This window comes from Danio rerio, chromosome 24 (genome assembly GCF_052040795.2).
Source record: "Danio rerio strain M-AB ecotype USA chromosome 24, GRCz13ab, whole genome shotgun sequence".
Taxonomy (NCBI): domain Eukaryota; kingdom Metazoa; phylum Chordata; class Actinopteri; order Cypriniformes; family Danionidae; genus Danio; species Danio rerio.
The window spans coordinates 9,942,501-9,953,669 of NC_141044.1; the positions used below are offsets into that span (position 1 = coordinate 9,942,501).

The window sequence follows — 11,169 nt, forward strand, 5'->3', positions numbered from 1 at the left end:
AGACCATGGCCCTTTAGCATCTGTCACTAGAGCACCTTTTAGAGGTCAAGAGGAGTGAGGTTTGCCTGCAAAGCACTTCAGTAGCGGGACTCTGCTACACTCAATCCCCAAACCTCACTCCAATCTGGGTCACAGCACCAATGCAACCCCGTCGGTCATATACCGTCCCAACCTGCTCCAAACTGGGATCGAGCACCTTTTAGAGGTCAGAGGAGTGAGGTTTACCTGCACAGCACTTCATTAGCCGACCTCTGCTACATATGGCAACTTCTGGTTTCATTTGTACATGTTGGAAGGTCAATCTTGTTGTATGCACCAGCACCGATCCCATTATTTGGGGTATTTTGTCCTTCAAGCACATTTATTCAGCATCTGTTATGAACAGGAGTGCATTTTTATTTATGTTTGTTTAAATGCACGCTATGCACCTAAATTAGCGTATGACTTTATGAAGTCATCTCTATACTTGTAGTTTATTTTTAAAACACACTTCCCATTTGTCGTTGCTTTTCATTTATTTCTTATCTTTTTTTTTTAATCTAGTGCTGCTAAGTTGTTCTTGACCAGATCTCTGGAGATGCGTCAACGTGTGCTGGGACCGGACCATCCCGACTGCGCCCAGTCCCTGAACAACCTGGCTGCGCTCCACAGCGAGAGGAAAGAATACGAGAGTGCCGAGGAGCTCTACGAAAGAGCATTAGACATCCGGAAACGAGCGCTGGCCCCAGACCACCCCTCTCTCGCTTATACCCTCAAACACTTAGCCATGCTTTACAAACGCAGGGTGAGAAACCACAGGAAAGAGTCAGTGCACGCCAGCTGCAGAGCAAGTTGCAGACAAGTAGCGATAATGCAAATATTCATTTAGCAATGGTTGTCTTTCTAATACTGTTCCTGAAACTAACACATTTAAGTTGTGTGATAGGGGAAGCTGGAAAAGGCGGTTCCTTTATATGAACTAGCTCTTGAGATCAGAGAGAAGAGCTTTGGGCCCAAGCACCCCAGTGTGGCCACTGCTTTGGTTAACCTTGCAGTGCTCTACTGCCAGCTGGTGAGAATTCTTTCATTTTCGGCCATCTTGCTTCTTTGTTTGACGATATTACTCATGGGATGTGTATTTGCATTGCAGAAGCAGCACAGTGATGCATTGCCTTTGTATGAACGCGCTCTCAAGGTTTATGAGGACAGTCTTGGTCGACTGCATCCTCGTGTTGGAGAGACTCTAAAAAACCTGGCTGTGCTCAGGTTAGCCATGCTTACTTCATTGTCACATATAGAACATAATAACTATGTGGTTAGGCACAATTACAATGTGTTTTTCTAATGACTGTAATATAAGTAGAATATTACAATATAAGCTAAATATTTGACAGTTTTGTGTGCTGATCACAAGCATATTTGCATAAGATAGATATCTACAGCAGTCAGGTAGGTAGTGCCTCAGGCATCTGTATTAGGGCCTCTGTTGTTTTCATAATACATGGTGCATCTTTGAAATAATATATACTAATAATAATATATTGAGATAATATACGTTTACATTTTAATTTAAATATCCTGCAGTATGTTTACAATAATTCGTAGTAACTAACCAAATTGCAAACATCTAGAACACTCAGGTTTCCAATGGGTTTACAAAAGCCGCATTTCCATTGTCGGGGCAATGCGAGCCAGGGCTTTTATAAGGCCGGGCCGGCCAATTGCTCAAGAGGTTGAGCATTGAGGCTGAAATCATGTCGCGTTTCCACTGTCGGGCTAGTAGTTCGCAGCGCGTCACGCAAACACCGCCCCCAGAACAAACGTCACACAACCAGCCCACTGCAGCGGGAATCAGGCAGATAAAGCACACCATCACATCAATCACGAGAGCATTAAAATAAAGACAACCGAAACTAAAACCGAAAATAAATGACACGTTACTGTACAGCAGTACATTATATGTCTACGCCAGCCTGATCTCACGAGAAAACGTAAGTATTTTACGTTTTGCCAGTTTAGTGGCTAATTCGTACGAATTCGTACGAGTTCAGTCGTACGAAATGGTACGATTTTAAAAAGGAGGCGTGGCACCTGACCCCACCCCTAACCCCAACCGTCATTGGGGGATAAGCAAATCGTACTAAATTGTACGAATTAGATCGTACGAATTCATACGAATTAGTCACTAAATGAAAAAGTTACGAATTGCCGTGAGATTGTGTTGGTCTACGCACATGCCTGTGAGTTCTCATTCATCATATAAATTTACTCGCCGACCGACTGTTGGCATCGTGCATCGAGTGTTCTCGCCACTATCGGAGGGACCCAGTGCAGTGAGCGCACCCATCCATAATATAACACCACAGAAATTCTCTGTTAATAATTCGGTATGAAATGTATTTCATAACATCCTCGTTTAATAGACGTCGTCAAACATTCAGCCCAAATGCTCTGTAGAGACCTGAAACATAAATTCTCCCTAAAGGCTACTCGCGGCAGGTATTATTTGATAATTCGGTCGTTTATTTCACTGATTTGGCAACCGTCAAACGTCATCAGGGAAACGGTTTGAATTTCCGCTTAGTAAAAAAACATTAGTGTGCCATTTGGGACGCCACTACATACATATACTATCCTGTTAAGTGTGTAAGTGCATAAGTACATAGCGCATGAGTGCATAGTGTATAGTGTGCCATTTGGGACGCAGCTAGTGTTTTCTCAAAGCTATAATGTTAACGGTTAGCATTTACTGCACCTTTAATTGAAATATTCTGCAGTATGTTTAAAATTTAAATATTATTATCCACCATCCACATTGCAAATACCCCATGCTAATCGCTCTCTTACTTCCTCAGTTACGAAGAGGGTGATTTCGAGAAGGCTGCTGAACTCTACAAGCGAGCAATGGAAATTAAAGAGGCCGAGCCATCTCTGGTGTGCGGTAAGGCTCCTTCCCGTCACTCATCTAGTGGTGACACCTTTAGCATGCGGAGCCCCGCCCTGCCAAATGCATCAAGGTGACACCGGACCACACAATACTTAAATAAGATGAACTCGGACCTCATTAAAAAGCCATATCGACTACACCTGCTGTGTTTAGGCCTGTGGTTGAACACCTCTACGTGGAAATACAGAATATGCAGGACACAAAAAACTGTTCTCATGCCTACTGATGTTTTGTTTAGTCATTTACATCATCAGTGTTTTAATCTAATCTTCACTGCCACTGGGCGTAAAAAGGAAGCGCTTTATACGTAATTGTGATGTCTTGTCAGTCAGAAATCTGTTCAATCAGCATATCAGTGACATTTCAAGTGCATTGCTGATAAAATGGAAGATGTCTAAAGTCGTTTTGTAATGTCTTCATGAACAAAACAGTGCTAAATGAGAAAAAGCTGCATTTAAAAAGGGAGATCTAAAGATATGACTTCATAATTGCAAGGTTTAGTTGCTACCAAACTGCAAGTTCACAATTTTAAAAACATTTTAGGATTAGGAGATCTTAATCGTAATTAAAAAAAAATAACAACAAACTTACAAACAAAGTGACCATTACAAGAATTAATGTTGCAATGGGATGATAATACTTTACTTGAAGGGGGTGTTCATGAAACCTTTATAATCATGACACATCAAGAAAATACGTCACTGGCTCAGTTGTGTAATTTTAAATGCTAAGATGGCATTGCTGGAGATGTCTTTGTCATGACAACTTGATATTACCAAGACAACATGACTTGTCACAAATCATGAGAGGCATACAGAACATACAGGCCATAGCTGAAGAACGGGATTAACCTTAAATACCGTTTTTCTCACTGTTTCGACGTTTGAGCTTTGGCTCCTGAAGCCAAAGATCGCCGTGCGTGACACCTTGTTTACCCAGGATGCCAAATCAATACTGGGGACCCATTGCTGGTCAATCTATGTTGCTGATGGTGAAAGGGGGGGAAAATGGAGTAAACCCAGTCCTCCCAGCTTTTGCAACCCACACACATTCCAATACCAATCCAGATTTAAAGAAAAAACCTCAAAACTCACTCCAAATGTTATATAATGTGTTTGTATGCAATCTATATGCTCTGCCCTACAGCAAAAGTATGCATAGGCATGTACCTATAGACCTTTTGGATGTTATATTGTATAGAAATGCATAGGTGCTATTTAATGTGTGTTTAGAGTGTCATGGTTAGTACCATTGCGTTTCTCTTGCTTATGTACAACACATGATGCAGAGTGGGGCGATGCGGTGGCACTGTAGGTAGTGCTGTCGCCTCACAGTAAGAAGGTTGCTGGTTTGAGCCTCGGCTGGGTTCGTTGGCATTTCTATGTGGAGTTTGGATGTTCTCCCCATGTTAGCGTAAGTTTCCTCTGGGTGTTCCGGTTTCCCCCACAAGTCCAGAGATATGCGATACAGGTAAATTGGGTAAGCTAAATTGTCCGTAGTGTTTGTGTGTGAATGAGTGTGTATGGATGTTTCCCAGAGATGGGTTGCAGCTGGAAGAGCATCCGCTGCATGAAACATGCTGGATAAGTTAGCGGTTCATTCCACTGTGTTGACCCGAATGGTGACCCCAGAAAACGAATGATGCTTTAATGAGCTATTTAAATGTCAATTTAATTTAGTTTTACTAAAAATACTATGGCCTTCTGACTATCATGTTTATGACAGATTTATGACAATTCATGCTGAATTCATCCTGGTAATATCATATTGTCATAACAGAAAATGACAGATTTTGTTCTCCTAATAATGTCAAACTGTCATTTCAAAAGCCCCTTTCACACATACACACCTTTCCGGAAAATTGCCGGAAATTTTCCGCAAAGGTGTGTATGTGTGAACAGGCTCTGTTTGAAAATACCGGTAAATTCGTTCTGGCTATTTTCCGGAAAGAGAAGTTGTAACATTACCGGTAATTTGTCGGAATGCTGCGCTGTGTGAACGCAAAAGGAAGATTGCCGGAAAAAGCACGTGCACGTCTAGAATGTGCTGACGTCTGACCGCGCGGTTTATGAGAATAAAAGCCTTTGAATATTTTTCCAGACACATTTAGCTGCTAGAAATTAGTCAGATAACGTTTATATGTTCATCTTAATGCCAACTGTGTAATTATCGATAAGATGCTTATGATAAGCCGTTGTTTGTTTACCTTCAAGCTTTGCGTGTGCCCATAAACATGAGCGCCAGCACACACACATATCATGTAAGTTACATCTCAACATGCGAAAGTGTTTCTCTATATGTTTTCATCGAAGTTGTCCACAATACTGATCCATCCACAGAGTTTGTAAAGTAGTCAAATGTTTACAAATACAAGCGCAGCCATTTAGAGCTCATTTCTGTTTAATGATGTCAGAATTACCGGTATTTTGGAATAGATGTGTGAATGCTCTTTTCCGGAAAAATTCCGTAACGTCCTCGCCTGTGTGAACAGCACTTTTTTAATTTACCGGTAAAGTCGTTCCAAAATTTTCTATATATTTACCGGTATCACTGTGTGAAAGGGGCTATTGACAGATTAACTATGTATTTGTTTGTAAAGTTGTCATAAAAACATCAGTGTCATCTTTGCATTAAAAATGGCATAACTGAGCAAATGACACTTAACAATTGTTACAAACACAAATAAAATCTTATTTTATAACGAGGGTGTTCATAAGACTGAGTTACCAAAAAGAAACGAATAATCGTAGTTGCAAGAAAAAATGTTTACAAGAACTAAGAAGATATCGAATAGCAGGTACGAGATGCAGTCAGAATTTTAGGAAAGAATGTCACAATAAGTTAATATGAAGGTAGTAACACAATTTTGAAATATAAAGGCACAGTTTGGAAGAAGAACTCAGCAGTTATGACTTAAAGTCGCAACTGTGAGAAAAACATCAACAGTACATCAACAGTATTTATTATCAGACTTTTTTTTTTTTTTTAAAGATCAACTTTAGTACAAAGAAGTCCAGTATCTGGAAAAACGTTCCAATGTTGGTTGGTTATGTAATGTCAGTATTACGGTATCGGTAACTGTTAAATATCATTCCTCTTCCAAAGCACACACTTCAGTGTTTAAGCATATTTTTGAGATTTCTGTTACAACTGATAAGATTATGCAAATGATGTCAGATGAAATCTAACATAATGCTTGTATCATTTCAACTGCAATAATGAAATGTTTTCCTGTACACATTAAAAAGGGTACCTACAATTCTCCGGTCTAATTGCTTCACTTTGACACCAGTCAAAAGATTCTGTTCATGTTTTATAAGCTTATTCTGCTCAACAAGGCTATATTTATTCAATGAAATATACAGTAAAAACTGTTAAATTGTGAAATATTATTGCAATGTTTAATGGTTGTTATTTTATTGAATGTACTTTAAAATGTTATTAATTCTCGTGGTTTAAAGCTAAATTTTAAGCATAATTAATGATCGGTATCGCGTAACGATGTGCTCAAGAAGAAACATCTATTGCTGTTGTTCTTGTCAGTTTGGAAAACTAATCATAATCATAAATACACCCCCCAATTGTAAATACAATTAAAAAAAAAAAAAAAAAAAAGCAAATCAAAGCTATTATTTTTAACTTTGTTTTAAATCGAAGAATCCTAAACGTAAATGCATCAGTTTCCACAATACTATAAAGCAAAACAAAAACAAATCTCAGCATTGGTAATTGTAAGAATTGTTGTTAGTGATTTTGTGCCTTCATAATATATAATAAATCATAATAGAACAGCAAATCATCATATTGATTTCTGAAGGATCATGTGACACTGAAGACTGGAGTAACTGGAGTAATGATGATGAAAATTCAGCTTTGAATAACAGGAATAAGTAACATTTGATAAAAATCAATACAAAAAAAAAAAAAACTTTGTAATAGTAAAAAAAATTGTAATAATATTTCATAATTGAATCTCAGGGAAAAAGTAAAATGTAAAAAAAAAAATAAAAAACAGTTATTTAAAATTGTAATAATATTTCATAATTGAATCTCAGGAAAAAAGTAAAATGTAAAAATAAATAAAAAAAAACAGTTATTTAAAATTGTAATAATATTTCATAATTGAATCATAGGAATAAGTAAAGCTTTCAATCACAGGAATATGTCAAATGTAAAAATAAATTCAATTTTTAAAAACAGTTATTTAAAATTGTAATAATATTTTATAATTGAATCACGGTAATAAGTAAAGCTTTGAATCACAGAAACAAGTAAAATGTAAAAATAAATGTAATAAAAAACTTATTTAAAATTGTAATAATATTTGGTCCCACTTTATATTAAGTGTCCCTAACTACCATGTACTTACATCAAAAAAATAAATACAATGTACTTACTGTGTTTATAATGTATTTGAGAATACTTGTGGTGCTTTTGAGTTGGGATAGAGGTTGGGTTATGGACAGGTTTGGTGGTATGGGTAGGTTTAAGGGTGGGTTAAGGTGTAAGGGATGGTCAACAGTGTATTTACAAATGTAGTTACAAAAGTTAATTACAGATGTAATTACATACATGTATTTAATCAAGCATAAGTACACAGTAAATACAAGTATTCACACAATAAGTACATTGTAACAAACTATTAATTCCTATGTAAGTATATATTAGCTAAGGCCACTTAATATAAAGTGGGACCTAATATTTCATTATTGAACCGTTTTTACTGTATTTTTGATCAAATAAATCCAGCTTTGTTGAGTAGAATTGGTTTCCTTTAAAACATAAAAAAAGCTTTCTGATTGCAAACTTTTGACTGGTAGTGTGAATATATATATAAAAATAAAAAAAACGCCTTACAAAATAGTTCTATACTGCAAAATACATTTCACAGCAATATAAAAACAACAGTTATCATACGTAGCAATACACTATAATATAATGAACAGAATATCAATTAAACGATACGGATTTTGTTGTATTTAACATTTTATTTATTAAAAAACTTACATGTATTTTACTATGGAACTATTTACATTGTTTAAAGAATTAGTTCATGCAAAATTAAAATGTCGTATTTAATTACTCACCCTCATGCTGTTCCAATCCACTGATGCTTTCGTTCATCTTTAGAACACAAATGAAGATGCTTTAAATTCAATTTGAGAGCTCCCTCATCCTCCAACAGTCTTGAGATGTTCAAGAAAAGGAACCAAAAACATGAGCCCCTTTCACACATGATCCCTTACTGGAAAATTACTGGCAATTTTCCAGAAAGGGATCATGTGTGAACAGGTCCTTTTGAAAACGCTGGCAATTTTCTGGAAAGAGAAATTGTAACATTGCCTGTAATTTGCCGGAATGCTGCTCTGTGTGAACACAGAAGGAAATTGCCAGAAAGAGCACGTTCACAATTAGATCTAGACGTCTACTCCAGCCAATCAGAACATTCGAATGCATTCACATCTGTGCTGTCTATGAAAATAAAAGCCTTTGAAAAATTTTCCAGACACGTTTAGCTGCTAGATGTTAGTCAGATAACACTCCATGTTCCATCTTAATGCCAACTATGTGGGAAAAAAAAAAAGATAAAATGTTTACCTTCAAGCTGCTCCAGTTGCTTGACGCGTGTGCACGTGAATTGTATGTACACATATTATGAACATCTCGACCTGCGGAAGTGTTCCTCCAGATGTTTTCATCAAAGTTGTTCACAATACTTATCCATCCCCAGAATGTGTAACGTGTAAACGTGTGTAAACATTTAGCTGCGGTTCGCACTTCTGCCTTTGGATGTCTCTAAGACAAAGCAGCTGCAAGAATGCTAAAGCTTTAAACAAAAGTGAAGCCATCAACAACCCCTTCTATGTTTAGCGCAGCCGTGTAGACCTCATTTCTGGTTAATGATGTCAAAATTGAACAATATTTTGGAATGGATGTGTGAATGGTCTTTTCCAGAAAGATTTCGGAACGTCCTTGCCTGTGTAAACAGAGCTTTTTTTTTTTAAATTTACCAGTAAAGTCGTTCCGGTAAGTTTCCAGATATTTACCGGTATCGCTGTGTAAAAGGCGCTATTGTGAAACATTCCATGTGACTTTAAATTTAACCAAGTGAAGCTCCAAGAACACTTTTGTATGATCAAATGGCAATATTGCAATATGTTCCATAGTAAATGCACATCCTGACCTTACAAGGAAGAGAAGACACTAGCGAACAAACTCATTTGAGAATTTCTTTTTTTTGTGCAAAAGTATTCTTGGAGCTTCCTATGATTACAGTTGAACCACTGAAGTCAAATGGTCTGGATGTCGCTGTTGTTGCCGTAATATGTTCTTTCTGATTGTTTGATCATCAGCATAAAAAGAGTGAGAAGCAGCAGTCTGCCATTAAGAGTTTTGATTCTGCTGCTATGGTGAGTCATAGGTGTTCATAGCTCCACCCTCTTTTAAATCTCATTTGAATTTAAAGCGTCTATGGAGAATAAGAGCTCTGGGACTTCATCTAAAATATCTTCATATGTGTTCCGAAGATAAGCAAAGGTCTCGGGGGATTGGAACTACATAAAGGTGAACAATTAATATCAGAATTAGTATTTTTGGGTAAACTAATCCTTTAATGTCACAGGAAACAGCATGTGCAATAATATCCTTTTGTTAATGCCTAATGATAGTTATTATAGTACTTTTGAATTGTAAACAGCTAATCTATGATAGATTGGTAATTATATCCCATATTTTGATATTTAGAGATGGTACTGATGTTTTTGTTGTGAATTATATATCCTGTTCTAATTTTGATAGCCAGTTGTAATGAAGACATGTACACTATGGCTACGTTCACACTGCAGAAAAATGTTGCCTGAGTCTGATTTTTTTTGCCCACATGTGACTCAGGCAGTGACAGTGTGAATGGTCTAAACCGCATGGACTCTGATCTTTTCAGGTCAGATCTGTGCCACTTTCATATGTAGTCTTACAGTTTTTCTCAGTGGCTTTGGTGCGTTTCTCACAACACCAGTGCATTTCTGCAAAACAGGTCATGCATTTCTCAAAATAATTAGTACAAACTGCAAAACCTAGCTGATAACCTGCAAAAGCACGTAACATGCTCAAAATGGATAGTTCATTCTTCAAAAGCAAGTATTCATGTCAATAAACGTGTCATTGTCATCAAAATGAAAAGTCCTGACAATATTGTTTATGAACAAGATAGTCAAATGGCTGTCATGTTTTCATCATGACAGTTTACTTTGTACATTTTTTTTTTCAATGCTAAAAAGTCAGATTTTGGTGACACTTCCTGAAAATACTTAAGACAGCACTTTATACTATTTGCACAGCCATTTGAAAACTACAGTAAACTTAGACATCACTGCATTTAGTGAGGTATCTGAGTACAAGACACTAAATATGTATGTTTCACATTTTTACTGCATTTGCTCTTTACAATCCTAATTTATTCACAGCATTGTGCAAAAGAATAAATACACCCTTATTTACAACAAACAAACTCCCTTTGGATTAAACTGTGCACAACTGTAAACAATAGTGCAGTACATATTGGAACTGAACCTACAACATACACAGGTCTGTAAATCATTCATCAAATTGTTCAATTTTAAAGACATTTTCAGGAAAATAAAGATTTAAAAAATTTTTTTATAAAGTTTACTTGACTGATTTTGGCAACAAGTTCAACATTTTTGTATGTAATGACTCAAGTAATGAAATGAAGACTATTAGTTTTATATGGAAAGCAAATGAAAATGTTATAAACAGCAGAGAGTTGTATGAAAGCAATTGATGCATGTCCGAAAGCATCTGCAATTTGTTGAAAGGAATGAGAAACTGCTACTAGGATGTGCACAAATGACTAATTGTTTTGAGAAATGCATGAACTGTTGTGCAAATGTAAATAGTGTTGTGAGAAATGCACCAAAGCCACTGAGAAAAACTGTAAATCAGACACAGATCTGATGTTTTGCAATGCGGCCGCCGTGTGAACGATTATGTCCGATTTCATGTGACTTTTACATAATCTTCGAGCGACGTGCGTCATCATTCTGTGCTGCAAACATCATCTACTCCTCAGCAGCACAGTAGAACAGCACCATGATCTGTTCACACTGCAAATCTGATATTGGTCACATTTAGAGCAGTGTGAACAGCCATGCAAAAAAAGTCAGATCTGAGAAAAAATCTGATTCGAGCACTAAGCCTCGCCGTGTGAATGTACAAAAGTCTTA

The 11,169-nt window shown here is 36.8% G+C and overlaps 1 protein-coding gene across 2 annotated transcripts in view; it reads left to right on the forward strand.

Annotated features, from left to right (window-relative positions):
• The window catches only part of nphp3 (nephronophthisis 3), a 55,321-nt gene extending 49,136 nt beyond the window's left edge, over nucleotides 1-6,185 (forward strand). Inside the window, exons 25-28 of one of the 2 annotated variants that reach the window (XM_087308763.2) lie at nucleotides 544-784; nucleotides 926-1,051; nucleotides 1,130-1,245; nucleotides 2,835-6,185. In XM_087308763.2, the coding sequence (XP_087164889.1) occupies nucleotides 544-784; nucleotides 926-1,051; nucleotides 1,130-1,245; nucleotides 2,835-3,000 (649 nt within the window). In that variant the 3' untranslated portion in view covers nucleotides 3,001-6,185. The remainder of the gene's footprint in view (nucleotides 1-543; nucleotides 785-925; nucleotides 1,052-1,129; nucleotides 1,246-2,834) is intronic. The other variant, NM_001202441.1, reaches the window with a different exon arrangement.
• Nucleotides 6,186-11,169: the final 4,984 nt, after the last annotated feature.